Source organism: Ursus arctos, unplaced genomic scaffold, assembly GCF_023065955.2.
Source record: "Ursus arctos isolate Adak ecotype North America unplaced genomic scaffold, UrsArc2.0 scaffold_22, whole genome shotgun sequence".
Classification (NCBI taxonomy): Eukaryota; Metazoa; Chordata; class Mammalia; order Carnivora; family Ursidae; genus Ursus; species Ursus arctos.
Genome location: NW_026622897.1, coordinates 43,982,129 through 44,003,615, shown reverse-complemented (window position 1 = coordinate 44,003,615; position 21,487 = coordinate 43,982,129). Strand labels below are relative to the sequence as shown.

Below are 21,487 nucleotides of genomic sequence, written 5' to 3'. Positions count from 1 at the left end.
CTGCTGAGAAACCCACTGACAGCCTTATGAGAATTTCCTTTGTTAAAAAGAAAACCACAGAACTAAAATGGCATCACTTAGGCTGAGTCCCCAAACCAGGACTTAGTAATCTAATTGCAGTTCGACCTTCCCAGAAATGAAGTCTTAACCTGTCAGGAATTTTCTGATGGGCACCAATGAGTCTGTCACATGGGCCCTCTCAATCCCCCCAAGGAGGTAATCTGCATGATAAAACCTCCTGTTCTTCCCTTTAATGTTAAGTAACCTTGCCTGAAACAATACTTTTCTTTATTAATAACTTTCTTGCCCTACCGTCCTTCCTATAAAACCTTCCATTTTGTACAAGTGCTTGGAGCTCTCCTCTACTTGCTGGATGGGATGCTGCCCAATTCACGAATTATTTAATAAAACCAATTAGATCAAATTTACTCAGTTGACTTTTGTTTTCTATATCTTTTATGTGAGAATATTTTTTCTCTTGTTGTTTTTAAAATGTTCTCTATTAGAGAGTTTTATTATAATATGTCTTGGAGAAGATCAATGGTTTGAAATTTTGACCTATTAGCTTCATGGACTTGGGTATCTAAATCTCTCCCCAGGTTTGGGAAGTTCTCAGCCATTATTTCTTTAAATGAGGTTTCCGCTCCTTTCTCTCTCTCTTCCCCTTCTGAGACTCTAAACTGCATAGATTGTTTCTTTAAATGTTATCTCATTTCAAATGGCCTCTCTTCTAGTTCATTATTGCTTCTGCTTAGTCAAGTCTGCTTTTTAAGACCTCTATTAAATCCTTTGGTTCCATCATTATAGTCTTTAACTCTCAGATTTCTGCTCATTTTTTTAATGATTTTTATTTCTTTGTTGAACTATGTGTTTTATTGATGCATTGTTTTTCATTTAGTTGTCTGTGTTTTCTTTTAGTTCACTGAATTTCTTTAAGAGGATTCTTCTGAATTCTTCATCAGATAATTCATAAATCTTTATTTTTTTACAGTTATTAAAATTTTAATAAAATTGGTGATATCATGTTTCCTTGATTATTCATGATATTGGCCTTATGTTGATGTCTGCACATTTGAGGTCATTAGGACTTCCTCCAGTCTCTGCAGACTGGCTTCAACAGGCAGAACCCTTCATCACTCAGCCTGTCCACAAATTCTAGGTAGGCAGACTGGTGGTGTCTGTGGGCAGGCTTGTTGCTGGAGTACTTGTGTGGCCTAATGCTGGGATGGGCTGAAAACCTGGGTAGCTATAGTCAGTCTGGTGCTGGGCCTTGCCAGCATTCTGGGTTCACAGGTGCCCCCCTGGAGCCTAGGTTTGCAGGCATTGATTAGGAGCCTGAAGCCACAGGAAATACATAGAGCCACAAGAACCAGCCAGTTCTGAGTGGGCCAGAATCTGGGTTCGCAGGAGTCCATTGGGAGGCTGGAGCTGAAGAAGTTGCCTGGAGCTATGAGAACCACCTTGGGCCACAAGCTGTCTGGGGCTGCAGGAGCCAACCAGCATCTAAGTGGGATGGAAGCCTGGATTCAGGGGCCCTCTGAGAGCCTGGAGCCATGGGAGCTGTCTGGGACTGCTGGATCTGGCAGGCATCATGCTGAGTCAGGGGCTTGGTTCATGGTGGCCCACCAGCAGCCCAGCCCTCAAAGTTCCCTGGGGCCACAGGATGTGTCTGGGCTGCTTAAGGAGGCAGGCTCTGGGGTGAGCCAGGGACCGGGCTCTCAGGAGCCTACATGAAGTCACCTAGGGCTCCAGCTGGCAATAGGGCGTGCTGGCTCTAGGGTCCATAGTAAAGGTAAGCACTCACTTTATTCCCCTTCTCTCTCTGGTCTAGGCTGCTCAGGCTTGGGGTAATAGCAGTTGTGTGAATCAATGTTTCCTACCCTTCTCAAAGCATCCTTTCTTACTTCTGTGCTTCATCCAGGTGCTACAATGGTGCTCAGGTTCTCACCTGGGATCCAGGCTCTCATGAAGGTATTTCATTTATAGATAATTATTTGACATTTCTGGGAGGAGATGACCAGCACAAATTCCTATGCCACCACTTTGCTAATGTCCTCAAATATTCTCGAATCAAATTTATTAGTACTTTGACTAGGGTTTTTAATCTATATTCCCAAATGAGATTAATCTGTATTTTCTTCTTGTAGTGTTATCAGTGCTCAGTTTTGATATCAGGGTTATGCTATTTTCTTAAAATGACTTAGAAAGATTTCTCACTATTTCACGCCTTTGGAAATGGATGTTTATCATAAGAATTACCTATCTTTGAAGTTTAAAACTATTTGAATTTAATCCTGAGTTTATTACATTAAAGATAATTATTTGACAAAATTTTAATTTATTCCAAGGTGATGAGTCTATTCAGTTTTTAAACTTCTAATTGGATCAATTGAGGCAATTTCTATTATAGGAACAGAAAATTATAAACCCATATTCTTTAATGCAGCTAGAAATTGTAAATGAGATAAGAGCTTAGTTACATTCTTCAGTCAATACAGCTGCTTTAAGACAAAAATCTTCTGCTAGCCATCATTTCTCATTAAATTAATGAGGCAACTTTATTCTTTCAGTTGTTCAGACCAAAAATCTTTGAAGATATCCTTGATTCCTCTCTCCCCTGCCATCTAATCCATTAGCAAATCCTTTTAAATATATCCCAAATCTAACCACCTCTGACTACCAAGCTGTCATTATCTCTCACCTGAAATATTTTATTGACCTTTGGATTAGACTATCTGCTTTCTCTCTTACCTCTTCTAGTGTAGGCTATGGTGCACTGCCCAAATTTCTGAATTAGAACCAAAGTCATCAAATCCCTAGCTGCTAATTTTGTTGGCTGCTGACAGCTCATATCTGAGTCCCTACCTAGTAACTGCTTTCAGCTCGAAGGGAGCTCCCTCACTAGAAGTTACACTTCTACCACAAAGGTAGCCTATGAGATCTGGTCCCCTTGCTGCAATTTAGAAAAAGTCTGAAAGGTTGTCTAAGCTCCAAGGTTCCTATAGATCAGTTGAGGACTTTGTGGTAACCACTTTGCAGCTTAACTCATCATTTTGCCCAATCTTGCATCCTTACACCCTTACAGGTATTGTTCCTGATAGCATTCCCAATGAAATTCTCATACACAAATCCTTCATCCCAGAATCTGTTTGCCAGGACCACTGACCTAAGATAGTTGGCGAAAGGAGTGGTCTGAAAAAAAAAAATTCTAAAATGGGATTTTTGAGCTCCAGCACTCATCAGCCAGCTGGCAATGAGAACCTCAATACTAGTACTAAGTAGAATACTGATAATAACTCCTGGTATGTTGATGGTGCAGTTTGTTACCACTTTCACCTGTGGTGAACTGGAATGAAAAACTGGTAGGAGGGAATATATTGTCAGGTACAATATCTCAGTCATGCAAGAGGTTTAGAGGAAATAATAATTATAAAGACAAAAGATTTGAATGAATGTTGCTAAGAGTGATCAAAGTTTTGGACAAAGACAATGCAACACCAATTTAAGGCAAATTGTGAAAGTCAGAAGAACTCCTTAGCAATATATAGAGACTCTCTCATCTCCTGCAGTCAAAAGGCAGAAATTGTTGAGTATCAAACTTCAGGCCTTAATTACAAAGACAGAAGAATTCTGGTCTTCACCAGAATTGAACTGAATTGAATTGAATCTACTTTGGAGGCAGAGGAAAAGAGAGAAGGGCAACCTGGAAGGGAAAATCTCTTGGAAGCTGTTAGTGAAAGGAAAGAAAAAAGCAAGTAGTTGAAATTAAGAGCCCTGTAGAAACAAACAAAAAGCACAAAATCAGAAGTATAAAAACCCCACCTCCACCCCAAGGCACCAGATATTTTTTAAACGCGCCTTAATATACCAACAAAAGGGGGCATTCAAACTAAGAAATCTAGCAAGCCACCTAAGCACCTAACACTGCTTCAAAGAATCCTCTGTGATCGCTGGTCCAAGAAAATATACAAGGTTTCAAAAATGAAAAGAAAACTATAAGCAATAATTATACACATCCATAATAAGAAGGAAACAGAAAATGCCATTATGTAGGAGACTTTCCTTGTTCTTGGGAGATACGTGCTGAAGAATTAGGGTATCACAATATCTGCAGTTTAATTCCAAATTACTCAACAAATATATGTATATGCAGAGAGAGATCACATAAACATGGCAAAATATCAACAGCTGGATAAGCTCAGAATATATGGATGTCTTTGTAATATTCTTTTAATTTCTCCATAGGTGTTAATTTTTTTTTAATTCAAAAAACTCAACACCAAAAAAAACAAATAATCCAATAAAAAATGGGCAGAGGACCTGAATAGATATTTTTCTGAAGACATACAGATAGCCAACAGACACATGAAAAGATGATCAACTTCACTAATCATCAGGGATATGCAAGTCAAAACCATAATGAAACATCACTTCATACCAGTCGAAATGGCTAGTATCAAAAAGACAAGAAATAATAACTGTTCGCAAAGATGCAGAGAAAAGAGAACTTGTGAACTTATGCACTACTGGTAGGAATGTAAGTTGGTGCAACCACTGAGGAAAACAGCATGAAGTTTCCTCAAAAAAATAAAAATAGAATACCATACGATCCAGTAATTTCACTACTGGGTGTTTACCCAATGAAAATGAAAACACAAATTCAAAAAGATTTATGCACCTCTATGTTTCCACGTCCATTGCAGCATTATTTACAATAGCCAAGATATGGAAGCAACCAAAGTGTCCATTAACAGATGAATGGATAAAGATGCAGTATACATATATAATGGACTACTATTCATTCATTCAATCATTTATAAACATTTAAACCTCACACATAATATATACTTACAGTTTAATACCAAATATTTATTTATATTTATAACAGATATTAACACCCAGATCTTATTTTCAATTCTTTTCACTTTCATTTCTTTTACTTTCCCTTTGTTTCCTCTTATTTTTTGTTTCCTTTCTTCTTTTTTACTTTTATTTTTGTATCCTGGAACCATTTTCTACATTCACAAGGTCTTGTTTCTCTAACTGTAATGAAACTAAAGAAAAACATCCTCATATCACACCAGGTTTGGTGACAAGTGCCACAGAAGGATACCTTTATGACCTTGTAGCATACTATAGGAGAGGAAAAATGCATTATATAACTTCCAGAAACTACATCAAAAACTTTTGAAAAGTTTAATACACATAGATTTTCCCTATTAATAAAAGGTGATATGAAGGTTTCTTGCCTAGTGGACTTAGACCAAACATCCAAATCTAAAACTGCCTATGTCAGTCATAATTCTCAACAAAAGTTGTTATATATTCAGTCAGTGTGGTTTTATTTTATTTTTTTGTTTGTTTGTTTTTTATGGTTTTATTTTTTTAAATAGTTCTTAGTGTCTTTCATAAATGTATTCACACAAGTCTTTCTCCCTTACACTCCAAGTCAGAAGTCACTGATCTAATTATTTAATTCAATTTAAACAGTACTAAGGACAGCATAACTTGCATGCAGACATTTGATAATGATTTTCGACTGTGCTCTTGTAAAGCAGAGACCATGACGATTTGATTTGGACAGCAGTTAGGACAATACAACTTGCATTCAAGAACTTAATAAAGACTTTAATTGTGCTCCTGGTTGACTCTCCCCAAGACAAGGTACTTGGAGATGCAGAGTAGAGTCTGATTAAACATAGGACGGCAGAAGTGAATTTAAAAAAGACTATGAGAAAGATTAAGTGCCAAGTATAAGTGGATATGGATAATAATTTCCATTTGTACATATTTCAGTTACAAAGCACTACTGCACAAATTCATTTCAGTTCAGTAAATATGTACGGAGCACATATTTAAGGCAGTATACCAGACAGTGTACAGGAAACAAAAAAGAATATTACTCACAAAGAATTTACAATCCAGTGGGAAGATATGGTCATTTTGACTCAAAGAAATGAAATATTGTAGAGATACAAATTGCTATCAGAATATAAAGAAGAAAGAAGCAATCTAACTGGAAGAGTTAGGGAGGGCTTCATTGAGCAGGTAGTATTTGATATGGGCCTTGAAAAAATAAAATATTATTTGATAAATACCAAACATTACAAGACAATCAGAGCAGTCAAGAGGGGTATGAACCTAAGTTTTCGGATTCTTATGTCCAGTGCTCATCCATTGTATCACCCTACAAGAAGTGTCTTAATTTTAGGCAAGAGAATATACATTCTTTCAAGATAACATTAAAAAAAATGATTACCCATTCCTGCTCTAATAATAAATGTGGCTGTTCTTTGTATGCCATATGAAAATAAATATTGTTATCTTCTAAGTATTCATTTTATTTCCTGGTCTAAGTACAATAAATTTCTTGTAGTATTTTAAATATGAGTACTGGGGAAATCAGATCTTTACTTAAAGATTAAGAAACCTGGGGCATCTGGGTGGCTCAGTCATTAAGCGTCTGCCTTCAGCTCAGGTCATGGTCTCAGGGTCCTGGGATCGAGCCCCGCATCAGGCTCCCTGCTCAGCAGGAAGCCTGCTTCTCCCTCTCCCACTTCCCCTGCTTGTGTTCCCTCTCTTGCTATCTCTCTCTCTCTCTGTCAAATAAATAAAATCTTTTTGTTAAAAAAAAAGATAGAGAATAAGAAACCTGTTAGAAAAGAGTAAAAACCTTCATCATGAGGGGCGCCTGGGTTGCTCAATTGGCTGAGCATCTGACTCTTGATTTCGGCTCAGGTCATGATCTCAGGGTCATGGGACTGAGTCCTGCATCTGGCTTGTGCTGAGTGTGGAACCTGCTTGGGATTCTTTCTCTCCCTTTCCCTCTGCCTCTGCCCCCCACTCTAAAAAAATCTTTGTCATAATAATTAGAGACTGTAGCATGCAATGAGGGTGATGCCCTATCAGTTTTTGTGTCCCTAGAAAACAGAACAAGAGAAGACAACAGGATTAAGCTTCACTGTCTATTAAGATAAATTTTTCCAATGGAAGTGTACAACCAGGAAATAATAGTAACACATGAAGCTTACTATATGTCAGGCACTGTTCTAAACACCTCATACTTACTTAATTCTCAAACAGCCTCCCATGATATAGGTATTATTATTATCATTTGTGGCTGATGAATCTGAGCCACAGAGAAACTTAGCTGAAGTCATGTAAGTGGTAGAACTTAGATTTAAACTTTCTCTGGCTATGGAATCCTTATTCTTGACCACTCGGTTCTAATGCCTGATAAAAACAGATTACATATTTTCTTTTTTGAAGAGGGCTTTAAGACACAAATACAAATTTCATTCATATGATGTGAGTACTTGTTCTAGGAAGCTGCAGTTTACAGGGCATATAAGAACACCAACTTAACATCAAGAAGAGTAGACTTTAAGACCTTATACAGCCCTGGCCTACCTGTGTGAATTTGGGCAAGTTATTTAAATCTCTCAGAGTTTTGATTTCTTCCTTTCAAAAGGAGAAGGCAATTATTATTTTGAGATAGGAATGCAAGCAGCCCATTATGGTAGGAAAAACAACAACTTAAATATCAAAAGACTCAGGTTATAACCTCAGCTACTATTGGCCATGTGAAATTGGGCAATCAATCCATCAATCAACAAATATTTATTGAGCTTTATATATATAGCTCTGTTGCAAGTACTTTGGGGATATAGTAATTTAAAAAACATTGTTCCTTACTCTCTCAGAGAAAATTCATCCAAGTTTGTTTATTTTCCTTAAGGACTGAACTAAGGCTCAAAGGAGGTGCTTTCTGGCATCATCATTCTATGATTCTGAAAGAGAACTTGAATAACAATATCATGGTGTTTCTGTTTCTTTGCTAAGTACAATTTGTGTGTGTGTGTGTATTGCAATTCTTCCTTTTGATACATGAAGGGGATATACGCAGAAAGAGGAAGAAACTGAACTTTCAGGCTTGTCTCATGTGTTCATTAGCTACAGCTGCCATAACCAGCTGTTCCCACACATTCTCTCCATGGGGCATATTTTTCTGGAATGCAGATTAATACATGATGTCACTGTCGAGCCGCTATAAAAGACAGCAGAATCAACATGATATATAGAAACTTGCTGGAAAATGTTGTCTTTTCCTCACTTCCTCTGAGACGAGCTCAGTGACAATTCTAAACAATTTAGACAGAAATTGAAGAAACAATTTCCACATCTTGAATATGTTTCCATTCCTCTGGTTGATATGAACTGGCAATACTACTGTGTGCTGTGTGATTATTTATGGAATGAAGTCTAGTAATGATTAACAGCATCAGCTTTGGGGTCAGGTTGACAAGCACACATATAGATATAAATATAGAGAGATATAAATCCTACCTCTAGCATGTAAAAGCTTGGAGACTATAACTGCTCTGATCTTCAATTCCTTCGTACATAAAATGAAAATGATCATACTTAACTCCTAAAGTTACTTAATGAGACAAAACATACAAAATGCTTGGTATACAACATTTTATTTAATGACCAGTCACTAATTAATGATTAATAGTCCATTAAATTTATCACTATCCTTAGCTATATTAAAAATCACTACATACGTACTAGAAGGAATAAATGAACTAAGCCATTTTGGTACAAGGAAAACTAATGTTTGTAGCTATTTCACTTTAAATCACATAGGAAACACCACTTAGGGAACAAAGAGACAATATTTTCTTCCAGTTCCTAAGTAGGCAGATCAATATTTAATATATTCCATTAAGATATTTTTCAGTCTAGCATTTAACTACACCAAAATGGCAAACCAAATTACAAGTTTATTTTCAGCACTTACAAAGTTACAAACATAAGGGTTTGAATACATCTCTCCATGCACTTACTAGTCAAATTACAATATAGGCATTCTGACAGGAGAAATACACACACAACTTTAAAGTAAAGTTCCAAGTAACTAGACAATTTGGCAGCCCTTTGTCAGCACACGAATCCCTGGTTTTATAATCATAAATGTAGAAATGGCTTTAGTAGTAAAGAGAACAAGCAAAGCAAAGTAAACAATATATCAGAGCTCTTAGAATTGAGTATTTATGAACAAATCATAAGGAAATATTTCAGGTCACCAGTCATGTTTCATTCACCATAAGTAGGTCAAGAGGAAAGCAAATTAACTTACAGTGAACAAGAACTTCCTTGGACTCCATGAAAATGTTTAGAAGAGCAGCGTGAACTTCTACTTCTAAACACAAATGTCTGCTACTAGTTGGTAGAATCCTCAGCTCTGTCTCTTGCTCATACTATCTCACCAAACAGATGACCACAGACACTCCTTCTCAACAGCTGACTTTTAATCCTGTCTTTAAGTTTAAAGAATTATTGAACACTACATCTGAAACTAATGATGTACTATATGTGGGCTAATTGAATTTAAATTAAAAAAAGAATATCTTTTCAAAATTATATTGTATGTAATAATGAAATTACCAAGAAGAAAACTGTTTTAAAAATTATCCTCTAGAATGAAGCATGAGAGGCTATGGACTCTGAGAAACAAACTGAAGGCTTCAGAGGGGAGGGAGTGGGGGAATGGGATAGGCTGGTGATGGATGATGGGGAGGGCACGTATTGCATGGTGCACTGGGTGTTATACGCAACTAATGAATCATCGAACTTTACATCAAAAACCAGGGATGTACTGTATGGTGACTAACATAATATAATAAAAAAACATTAAAAAAATTATCCTCTAGGTCTATCTCCCTATACATGTTCCTCAAAAAAGACTGGCTTAATTTGTGAGTTTAACTACATAATTTGCCTTCACATCCATTGCTCCATTGAATATATTAAGACTACCCAACACAATTCTCTTCTTTGAGCTGGAAGATGTGCACTCTGGGATATAACACAAATGTCAAAGCCATTTGAGTGCCACTGAAGATGAAACATTAATGTTATAAAGGCAAATGATACAATCAGTATGCTACTTCCAGGAAGTAAATAAATACTATCTAATTCAGGCTTCCCTACAACTTAAAAGCCTAGAGCCAGTGGTTGGCAATGATATTATAGACTTCCCAAAGATACCCCCTGGCTGCTGTTTTTCTCTGCAATATCATGTAGGACATGAAAAAGTTATTTTCACCTAACTCCCTAAGATGCTAAAAATCCATGGCCACAGATTTTACTCAGAGAAAATAATTTTAATTACAAAAAATCACTAGCTAGCTCTTTCTTCTTTTTTATATGTCACAAAATGTCAAGTTTTCTGCTTATTAGCCTTATCACTTACAAATTACATTTGTAGAATAATTACATAAAAGAAGGTAAACATTATTTCCTACTACCTATATCATCAAAACATAAAAGTACTACATTTAATTTTTCACAAAATATTGCCCCTGAAGTTTTACACACATAAAAAAAATCCTCATATAAATATTTCCAACAACTAATATTCACTTAACACAAATTTAGTGAGCCTACCATGTGCCAGGCACTATGCTAGATTTTAGAGATACAAAAAATGATAAGACACGGTCTCTTGTAAACAAAATTTACAATAAGTGTAGTGGTTCTTCCAGTGGTATCCAATAATGTTACTGCCCTCAAATTCTCCCTTTAAAATAAAATTTTAAAGACAATTCTATTTCTATAGAGTGTCTTTTTAATTCTTGGGAATAAACTTAACAAAAGTAGTGCAAGGCTTGTACACTAAAAACTAAAAAGCCTACGGCCATATTCATATAGCCCATATTCATGAATTGGAAGACAGTATTGTTAAGATGGCAAGCTGATCATATAATTTATAGATTCAACATAACCTTTATAAAAAAACCCAACTGTTTTTGCTTTCTTTGCAGATATTGACAAGCTGATCCTAAAATTTATATGGAAATGCAAGTGACACAGAATAGCCAAAACAATCTTTGAAAAGAGAAACAAACATTGAATAATTTATACTTTCTGATTTCAAAACTTATTACAGTAATCAAGACAGTGTGGTACTGGCATAATGATAGGATATAGATGGGTGGAATGGAATTAAGAGTCCAGAAATAAACAGTCACATCTATAGTTAATTGATTTTTAACAATGGTGCCAACACAATTCAACAAGGGAAGGAATAGTCTTTTCAGCAAATGGTTTTGGGACAACTAATTATTTACATGCAAATGAATGGATTTGGATCCATACCTCACACCATATATTAACTCAAAAATTAACTCAAAATGGATCAAAGTCCTACATGTAAGAACGAAACTAAAACTCATAGGAGAAAATAGGTACAAAACCTCCATGACCTTGGGTTAGGCAATGGATTCTTACATATGACATCAAAAGCACAAGCAACCAAAGTGGAAAAAAATAAATAAAAATCCATGCCTCAAATGAAACTATCAATAAAGCCAAATAACAACCCACAGATGGAATATTTACAATGAATGTGATAAGGGTCTATTATCTACAATATATAAAGAACTATCAACAACAGAAAGACAAACAACCTAATTTAAAAATAGACAAAGATTTAAACAAACATTTCTCCAAAGAAGACATACAATTGGCCAATAAGCACACAAAAAGATGTCCAACATCATTAGTCATTAGGGAAATACAAATCAAAACCACAATGAGGCAGTGTACCCAGCAGTCCTGCAGATCTGTCTCTTGCTTCAACAGTGTTTGGATGGAACAGACCCAGAGACGCCCCTTCTACCAGCCTCTAACCACCCTCCAGCCTTTTCTCTAGTCATAACCTTCAGAGCCATCTTCTCAGCCTCCAGGACCAGTGAACACCTTATTTTGAGCTTAGCTCCTTATTACTAATCGACCATGAACTTCCAGATTCATCAGAATTATTCCACCAAGGTGGAGGCCTCCATCAACTGCCTGGTCAACATGCATCTGCAGGCCTCCTATACCTACCTCTCTCTGGGCTTCTATTTTGACCACAGTGATGTGGCTCTGGAGAACATGGGCCAATTCTTTGAGTTGGCGGATGAGAAGCCCAAGGGTGCTGAGTGTCTCTTGAAAATGCAAAACCAGTGCAGTGGCCACACCCTCTTCCAGGATGTGCAGAAGCCACCCCAAGATGAGTGGAGTAAAACCCTGAATGCCATGAAAGCCACACTGGTCCTGGAGAAGAACCTGAACCAGACTTTGGATCTGCATGCCTGGGGTTTCTGCACATGCAGATCCCCACCTCTATAACTTCCTGGAGAACCTCTTCCTAGGTAAGGAGGTGAAGGCAGGCACCAGGCAGCTTTTTAACCACCCTGGTGCCCTCTCCCAAGCTATGGACCAAATGGAAACAATAAAACTTTTCATAGCAAACAAACAAACAAACAAAAACCTACAAGGGGATACACTTCCCACCAGAAAAAGGTTGTGGTCAAAATGGATCCAAATCCTACAATAAGAGACAGACAATAACAAGTGTCAATTAGGATCTGGAAAAACTGGAATACATTGCTGGTATGAATAAAAATTTGAAAAATTTTGACAGTTCCTCCCATTTTATAAAGTTCTGTATAAAAATGAGTAAATAGAAAAGAGAATCAGAATGAAAAACACCAATGAATTTTTTAGAGCAAACCTATAAGTAGGAAACTTCCAACCTAATGATGAACATGAGAAATCCAGAACTGGTCTATATCTCTCACGTAAGATTCAACCATGATGAAAACAAATAATAATAGTATTTTGACCTGCTCACATTAGTACACTCTTCATATCTTCAATCCTATAATCCCACTTAGATAAGCTGTGCTAAGGCCGTGAAACTGGTGATTTTACAAAGCTATCCCCACCACTACTGCCACTAAGGCCAAAAGGGATTTTTGAAGGAGGCCAGAAAAAAAAGAAAGCCACAGAAACAACAGGTGCTCTGAACAACTGGGGAGAGAGAGGAGAACTCCTCCTCAGGATGATCCTAAGAACTAGCAAATTTTCAAATCCCTGTTGGAGAGGAGACCCAAGTTAATTTACCTCCAAGTTCCTCTTTATTTCACCCCACAGTCCCTGAAAAGTGACATGTACACCACTGTTTAGTACTAATAGGTTCTGAGATGCCAGAGTTCACTTCCAAGGCAAAATAGCCTTTGAATTAAGAATCCTTTGTGTATATGTTTCCTTTGAGGAACAAACAGAAATTTAGTTGATTATTGACAAATTCATTTTTTAAATTCTGTGATCCGTAAGACTTGGATATGTCTTGGAAGCAACATGGAATTGTGAATGAAGCACAGGCTTTGGAATCTAGAAAATCTGTTCTATCATTTTCTAGCTGTGTGATTTCAGGCTTGTAATAACACTTACATATCACTGGTTATTCTAACCAATTGAATAGGTTAACTCATTTAACCTTCAAAATAACTCTATATGTAGGTATTATTATTGATTCTACTTTAAAGATGAGGACCTGGGGCGCCTGGGTGGCACAGAGGTTAGGCGCCTGCCTTCGGCTCAGGGCGTGATCCCAGCGTTACGGGATCGAGCCCCACATCAGGCTCCTCTGCTATGAGCCTGCTTCTTCCTCTCCCACTCCCCCTGCTTGTGTTCCCTCTCTCGCTGGCTGTCTCTATCTCTGTCAAATAAATAAATTAAAAAATCTTTTAAAAAAATAAATAAATAAAATAAAGATGAGGAACTGACGTTTAGAGAGATAAAGTAGCTTGATCAAACCCCACAACTAGTAAGTGACAAAACTAGGATTCGAATGTGGTCACCTTAGTTCCAGAGACAACACTCCTATCTCATCATATTGACTTATGTGCTGTTCCTGATATTTTTTTTTCTTCATTGCTCTTTATTCAACTATAAAATAGAATGAATTCATAGGGACATCGTAAAGATTAAATAATATTTATGAAGCACTTTTTCTAGAAATATAGTAGGTACATGATAAATAGATTCTACTATGATGGTTATTAACACAGATTATGCTGTAGGGTCTAAAAGCAGCCCCATTATCTCTCCCAGAACTCAGTATTTCCAGATAGATATAAAGATAGATAGATAGATGATAGCTAGCTAGCTAGCTAGATAGATAGATAGATATAGATAGATGATAGATAGATAGATGATAGATAGATAGATAGATAGATAGATAGATAGATAGATGATAGATAGATAGATAGATAGATAGATAGATAGATAGATGATAAATCTGTCAATATCTGGAAAATACACAAGTTCATGAAACTTTGGATAACAATGTAGAGAATTCTAGTATCAATTGCTCTGTAGTTTATGTATATGACTTAGCATTAACAAATATTATAACCACCTATGTTTTAACTTTTCTGAGTTACAACTCACAGAGTAAGAATAACATAAGAATACTTAAGGGTCATTTAATTCAAATTGCAAGCCATAGTAGAAATAGATTCTACAAAATCTCTGACCTCAAATTTCAAATTCCATTTTCATACTTCCATCTTCTTCATTATGTTACTTACCCATTGTTACAGAGACTTAATTTTTCAGAAAGTAATATCCTCTATTGAAATAAAATGAGCTTACCTTCATCTAAAAAAATTTTTTAAATAATTAAATTAAGTTGAATCAGCCCTTCCATACAATTGTTCTAGTTTGAAATATTGATGTTAGGGGAGTTTTAAACTCAACTCACATTTAAAAGTCTCCTTGATGCATTGGTCCCCACTGTGTTCACTCCTCTGAATGATTTGTATACACATCTTTTTTTTTCTTCATTAAGTTATTACACCACTTGAAAGGAGGAAGCTTATCTTTTTGTTTGCCCTTGTAACTGTTACAGAGTCCAACACCATGCTTAGTATAAAGAAAATGTTTACTAAATATATATGCAAAAGAAAGAGGGAAGAACTAGAATAGGAGGAAAGAAGAGAAACAGAAAGCAAGGAAGAAAACAGAAAGGCAACTAAAAACTAACAAAAAAACTAAAAGTTAGAATGAAGAGAATTCTGTCTTCGTGAAATATATTTTATCTTTGTGAAAAACATTCCAGTATATATCAACTATTGCAAAGTTTATTCCACAATCTTTTTCATAACATTTTACTAATTATTTTAGTTTCTAGTAGTTGTTCTGGTAAAGAAAATATAAGATGGTATTTAGTCCATTTTCCTCAGAATTAACTAGCCTGAAAATTGGGTGATACTTTGGACTAGGAGGAGTTGTCAATTTTTCTGAAAAATCAGAAAGTGTTAGGTTTAGTTTTCCCATTTAAATACAAGTACTACTAGTGAGCTCTCAATGTAATTACACTCAATGCATAACATTTTCAAAACTAAGGTTTAAGGAAGGCCCACTATATGAATCCAAGCTTTGCCAGCTGCCAAGTAACCATTCTACGTCTGGCAGCTGTGGATGGTGAACAAAGCAACTAATGTAGCTGTCAGAAAGCCAAGTATTTTGTTTATGACCTCAATAGTGAATCATGAATACTGGCTAATTTCTGGCTAACATGTGCGAAGGGCATCCTCTTACTTTCTGTCAAGTCAGTAATGTTTAAAGGGGGCCATGTTACTCTGAGTTCAATAGATCTAGAATAATGGGTAAAAAAATCTAATGATCTTAAAAATGGAAAGTCTAGAAAGAATTCAATACATCTATATAAGATAGATTATTTGCCCTACTTTTGATTTCTTTTTATCTGTTGCTTAAAAGTTCATAAAACTATAGGACTTGTATACCTGAAAATAGTTTAAAAACAAATGAAAACAATAGATTAAAAAGCATTAGTCCATCTAAAATTTTTTACGAACCAGTGAGCATGGCAATAGCCAATTTCAGATAAAAAGAGGGAAGCTCCGGGAGCTAAAGCAACACACAGCAGGTGAGTGACAGCAAAAGACAACACTGATGTCTGTGCCACCCATAGCAGATGTCAGGCCCTGACCCTGCCAAAACACACTGAAATGTGTGACCATCTCTGGTTTAGCACGAAAGATGGTTAAACTAATTGCTAAATTCTCAAAAAGTTGAGAAAATATAACTGAGCTTTCAGTCATTATTTTATTAATTCAGCAGACATTTATTAAGCAGTGAATCACAGACTAATGTCCAAGCATTCAAGACTAGAATAAGACAAGTTCCCTATTCTGACAATCTATTGTGATACAGATTCATAAACATAAATGGAAAAGGTGTTAATAAAGAACAAAGCATTAGATTATTTAGGAAAGGCTCACAGAAGAGGTAACATTTAAGCTGCGTACAAAAAACTGAGAAGGGCATACCAAGCAAATGGGAGGGCATGGATAGAGGCACAGAACATAAAAGGACCTAGCTTTGGAGAAAAACTGAATTTGAGTGTAACTAGAGTCCAGAGTTTCTGTTGGGGGTATATGGGAAATGCAACTGGAGAAATATATTAGGATTAGATTATGAAAGCAGAGAGTGAAAACCTATAGAGGAAAGCAAGATCATGGCATGAATCTACTTATTTGGGGGAAAAGATGCCTCAGGTAGACATGTGGAAAAAGACTGCAGTGGGAAGGAGCTGGTGGCAAAAAGACAAATGTGGTAAGCCATTGTAATAATATACCAAGCAAAAGAACATGGAGGCCTGAAATAAGACACTGGCCATAAAGATAGCCAGGGGTAAATGCAAGAGATGTTTCTAAGGTAGAAGTAACAGGATCTGATGATTTATAGGATACAGAGGGGAGAAAAGAACCACATAAACTCCAAGCCTCTAACTTGTACACTGAGATACTTATGGATCTGTACAGAGGAGAAACAAATGGAAGTGTAGCTTGAATGGTTTTATGAAAGGAAAAGCTCTGGAGACCCTAACCCACCCTAGATTAAAGACAAGGGTAGGATCTAGGTGAAGATACCTAAAAGATAGAAATACAAGCTTGAGCTCAGAAGAGAGATCAGTATTAGAGGTAAATATATGGGAGTCATTGGCATATATGTACTTAAAATAGGAAACAATTAGATGACTCAGGGAGAGTGCACAGAAGTGAAGTGAGAAGACCAAAGATGTGGGACCTGGAAACACTATCACTGAGTGAATTTCAAAAAGTATAGCCATCAAAGGAGACCAAAAATAAATAAGAACATATTCATTCCAAATTGTCCAACTATTCCCATTATTCTACTACTATTGATCACCTGCTATGGACCAATCATGTGCCAGGGAGTAGAGATTTAAAGTGAACATGATAGAGTTTCTGCACAAGGATTGCTGATGAGTTTCATAAACAAATAGATTCTTGCAAAACTGTTGTACAGGTACTATAATACAAAACTTCACAGGCTGAAAGGAGAGCAAAGGATGGCACCTATTTAAAGAGACTCTGGACTCTGCGAAACAAACTGAGGGTTACAGAAGGGAGGGGGGTAGGGGTGGGGTAACTGGGTGATGGGTATTAAGGAGGGCAAGTGTTGTGATGACCACTGCGTGTTATACGCAACTAGTGAATCGTTGGACACTACATCAAAAACTAATGATGTACTATATGTTGGATAACTGAACACAATAAAAAAATTTAAAAATGAATAAATATAAATAAATAAAGGAGAACCAAGAAAAGTTATATCGTGAAAGGAAAAGAGATTCACAAGAAATAGCATTAGTACTGGCACATGTCATTTCATGCAGACATTACTAAATTTGAATGTTGGCATTTACAGTCTATATCTAGTTGCTCTTTTCAATAAAACATGCTAACTCTTCACCCCCAAAATATTTTCAGTGGTCACTTTATACATTCTGAGAGCATCATACAGCAACTGAGGCATGTCTAAGAGGCCATGAAAAGGAAAACAATTGTTATTATATAGGTTCTACACCCAAATTAACCATATTGAGACTATAAAGAAATCCTCCAATAATCAGAGGACTCTAGAAAGTCCTTTGAAATTACATAGAAATTATGTATTTTCCCCTAGATGGAAAAGAGTGCTAGAAGAGGGAAAAGAATAACTATTATAATGGATTGTTTTTTAAGTTGCTGAACGACATTTCATTTGATCAGTCACTGAGAATTCTGCATGCCAGCAAGATAGTGTAGCATGGTTTGACACTCCCAAGCATCATGAAACTTGTGCTCATTCCCAGGTCTGCCACTTGCATGCTGGATTTTAACTTTTCCCTTTGTAAAATGAGTGATTTGAATAGAACACCCGAACATTCTGTGGCTCAATGAGTCTAACTCATATAAAGAAGAGACACGGTCTCGTAGAAATAAGCAACTAATATGCAAAAATATACAGCATGGCCAAGAAGTCCATATGTATAAGATTTTCTCCTCTGTGAATTATTTTTTTAATAACAATTCTACCTAATAACAGAGACCAAAAAACAACTAAAACATGCAGGAAATTAAAGTTTATATGGAGAATGGAGGAGAGCATACAGATCACTTCTACTCACCACACACACACGTACATTTTGTGTGTATTTTAGAACAATTAATATGCACTGAATTCTTAACATCTGCCAAACACTAAGTATTTCATACATGCTATGTTACTACTCCATAGCAACTCAATAAGGTAAAAAGTATTATTATTTTCATTTTACAGAGAAGGAAACTGAGACAAAGAAGTTAAATAGCTTGTTCAAGATTACAGAACTAATCACTGACAATAATGGGTTCAAACACAATTTATCTGAATCCACAGCCCATGCCCGTCACCATCCCACAAAACTAAATCTATAAATTAGGATAACTACAAGGAGGAGTCAAAGGAAAAGATTGAGTCCAGAATTGTATCAACAGATTGAAAATTAAATGCAGTGAGTCAGAGAAAGCCTCATGAAGGAGATGGATCTGAAGATGTGATTTAAAGAAGTGCTACTACAATATTGATCTAAATGATCCAAATGTGTTTCGTTCTCATGAAAAAACCCTAAGTTGAATATATTCATTTAAAGTCAACAGTTATCATCTAATCACCACAGTAAATTGTACTTCATGGGTCATAAGCACTACCAACTTTCCACACAATTTATTCTTCAATCATAGGGTTGCACAGTGCATATAAAGAGGGTAGACTGATGAGGGTCAAACCTCAGGTTCTAAATGGAAAACTTATGCATGAACCATTAGACAATTATATCCAAATATCTGTGACAGGGTATGAAAAACCAGACTGAAGTGTAATAAATCCTCTCTGACAGCGACAGCAGGAGAAAAAAGAAGGAAAAAAAATGAAGGTGTCTGTGTAAGTTGAGATAAGCATCACTGAGAAAAGAGTCAAGCTGCATGGGAGAATCTAAGAGTCAGCATTCTAGGGAAGTGGAATAAATTCTCAAAGGAATTCTTAAACCCAAAACAAATTAGAATACTGAAAGCACACTCAACAGCATTAGACAACCTATCAAAACTGAATTCTCTTAAGTCCAAGCAGCTGCTGTGATGTGTCATCATGTCGCTAAGACAGAAAACCCAATTACAACTTTAATGGCTACACCATAAAGACACTATGACTGGTGAGGTCCAGCAAAAAAAAAAAATGCTGAGATTCAGAAAAACTATGGTAGGGAGTCTCTACTCCTCTGGCATTCAATAATAACACTAATCAGCATGAATCTCATTCATTCATTATTCAACAAATATTTATTGAGGCCCTGTTCTGAGCACTAGAGACACATTAAGATAAGTAATAATGTTCTTGTAGAGCTTTACATTCTGGTCCAATAAACAATTTTTAATGAAATAAATAGCATATCAGATGATGTTAAATGCTATGAAGAAAAATATAGCAAGGAAGGGAAAATGAGGAACATGGGAGACTAGCACTCATGGGAAAATAACTTTAAATAGGATTGAGAGTAAAGGCCTCACTGAGCAGTTAACATTTCAGCAGAAACCTAAAGGAGATACAGGGACAACCCACATAAATATCAGGGTAAGAACACAGAACAGCCAATGCAAAGGCTCTGAGGCAAGAGTGTCCTTAGCATCTTATAGGGAAAGCCCACAGACTAGTATACTTGAAGCAAAGGGAGAGGAAAATATCATGGGAAATGAGGTCAAAAAGTAGTGGAGGTGGAGAGGCCAACTCATGTATGATCTTGTAGGCCATTATATGAACCTGGCTTTTATAATATTTGTAAACTGGAAAACTTCTACAAAATTTTTAGCAGAGAAGTAACATAACCTCATCTACATGTTCAAAGATGGTAGAAGCAAGAGCAGAAGAGGACCGGTTAGGAGGCTGTTCTTATGAGTATATTCCTGGACACATCAGAATTGCTATCCATTCTTAAAGAATAATGGTTAAAGCTCAGTCTCTGAAGTGAAATCTGTGGGTTCAAACTCTGGCTCAACTACATACTCAAGGCTTGATGTCCTCCTATGTAAAATAAGAACCCAAAAAACTGTACTGAACATCAACTCTGCATCAGACCCTATTCTATCATCTCTACCTTTGAGTTTCTTTCAGAAGCAGACCCAGAGACAAGAATTTGAGTGCAATTTACTTATTAGGGAAGTACAGAAATAACATCAGGAGAGTGGGGAAGTGACATAGGCAAGGAAAGGAAGCCTATAAAATGTATGTTACCAAACCAACCACTGCAGTGGATAGCTGGAACTTAATCACATAAGGAAACACTGGGAAACAGACTAGAACACAGTACCAACTGTTCCACCCAAGGAGCAAGGGGGATGGAATCATATTTATACTCCAAGTCAGGTCAGTCATGATTTAAAGGCTGCTCCTAGGAATTGTTCATTTCCAGGCACTTCCAGCCTGCCCCATCTGTCTTTCATGAGCAGAATGGCCTTCTTTGGTTCTTGAAAAAGCCCTCAGGCACAGAGGGACACACACTGGCAGTTAGAAATCTTCTGGAGCACAGTGCCGTAGTCTGATCTGAGGGATACAGGTGGGGCACAGGAAGCAACTGCTGCATATCCATAAGAGGAAAAAAGACTGATAGCATATACCACAAAATGTTAACAGTGATTATTTCTGAATCATAAAATTATTTGTGCTTGTTATTTTCTTCTTTGTGAACTACTCATCTTTAAGATTCTGCAACAAATATATTATTACTTATATAATAAGATACCTGATATTATAATATTATGTCAAATATAGATATCTATAACAGCATGTTATCTCTTTTCCTACTGAGTTTTCATAATAACTTGGTGAAGAGTAGGGATTATTATCTCCATTTTATAAAGAAAACTGAGTCTCTGAGAAATTGAATGGATTGCTCAAAGTTGTATCACTAATTATCGGTCAAGAGGCCTTGAGCTGTAGATGTCCTGTTTCCATGACTTTTTCCTCTCTATAGACTTACCATCTTGACTATAGATCTTACCTAAGCCAAACTCTTTATCTTACAAATGAGAAAACTAGGATATAAAGTAATTAGCCCAAGATTACATAGCCAGTAAAAGAGAAGATTACAGGCCTTCAGAGTCCTGGTTTACATGAATCTGATTCATCCATAACACAAAGTTTAAGCACATGGAATCTGCACCTACACTATTTGGCCACACTACATGGCCACTTTAGCTGTATGACCTTCCCCTAAAACAGGGGATATGAAAACATCTAAATC

At 36.4% G+C, this 21,487-nt stretch overlaps 1 protein-coding gene across 1 annotated transcript in view; it reads left to right on the top strand.

Moving 5' to 3' along the window:
- The first annotated feature begins 11,802 nt into the window (after positions 1-11,802).
- LOC113269470 (ferritin light chain 1-like) overlaps positions 11,803-21,487 on the top strand; it is a 54,742-nt gene continuing 45,057 nt past the window's right edge. Inside the window, 2 exon segments of the mRNA XM_044390884.3 lie at positions 11,803-12,150; positions 12,152-12,248. Of these exon segments, the coding sequence (XP_044246819.3) occupies positions 11,803-12,150; positions 12,152-12,248 (445 nt within the window).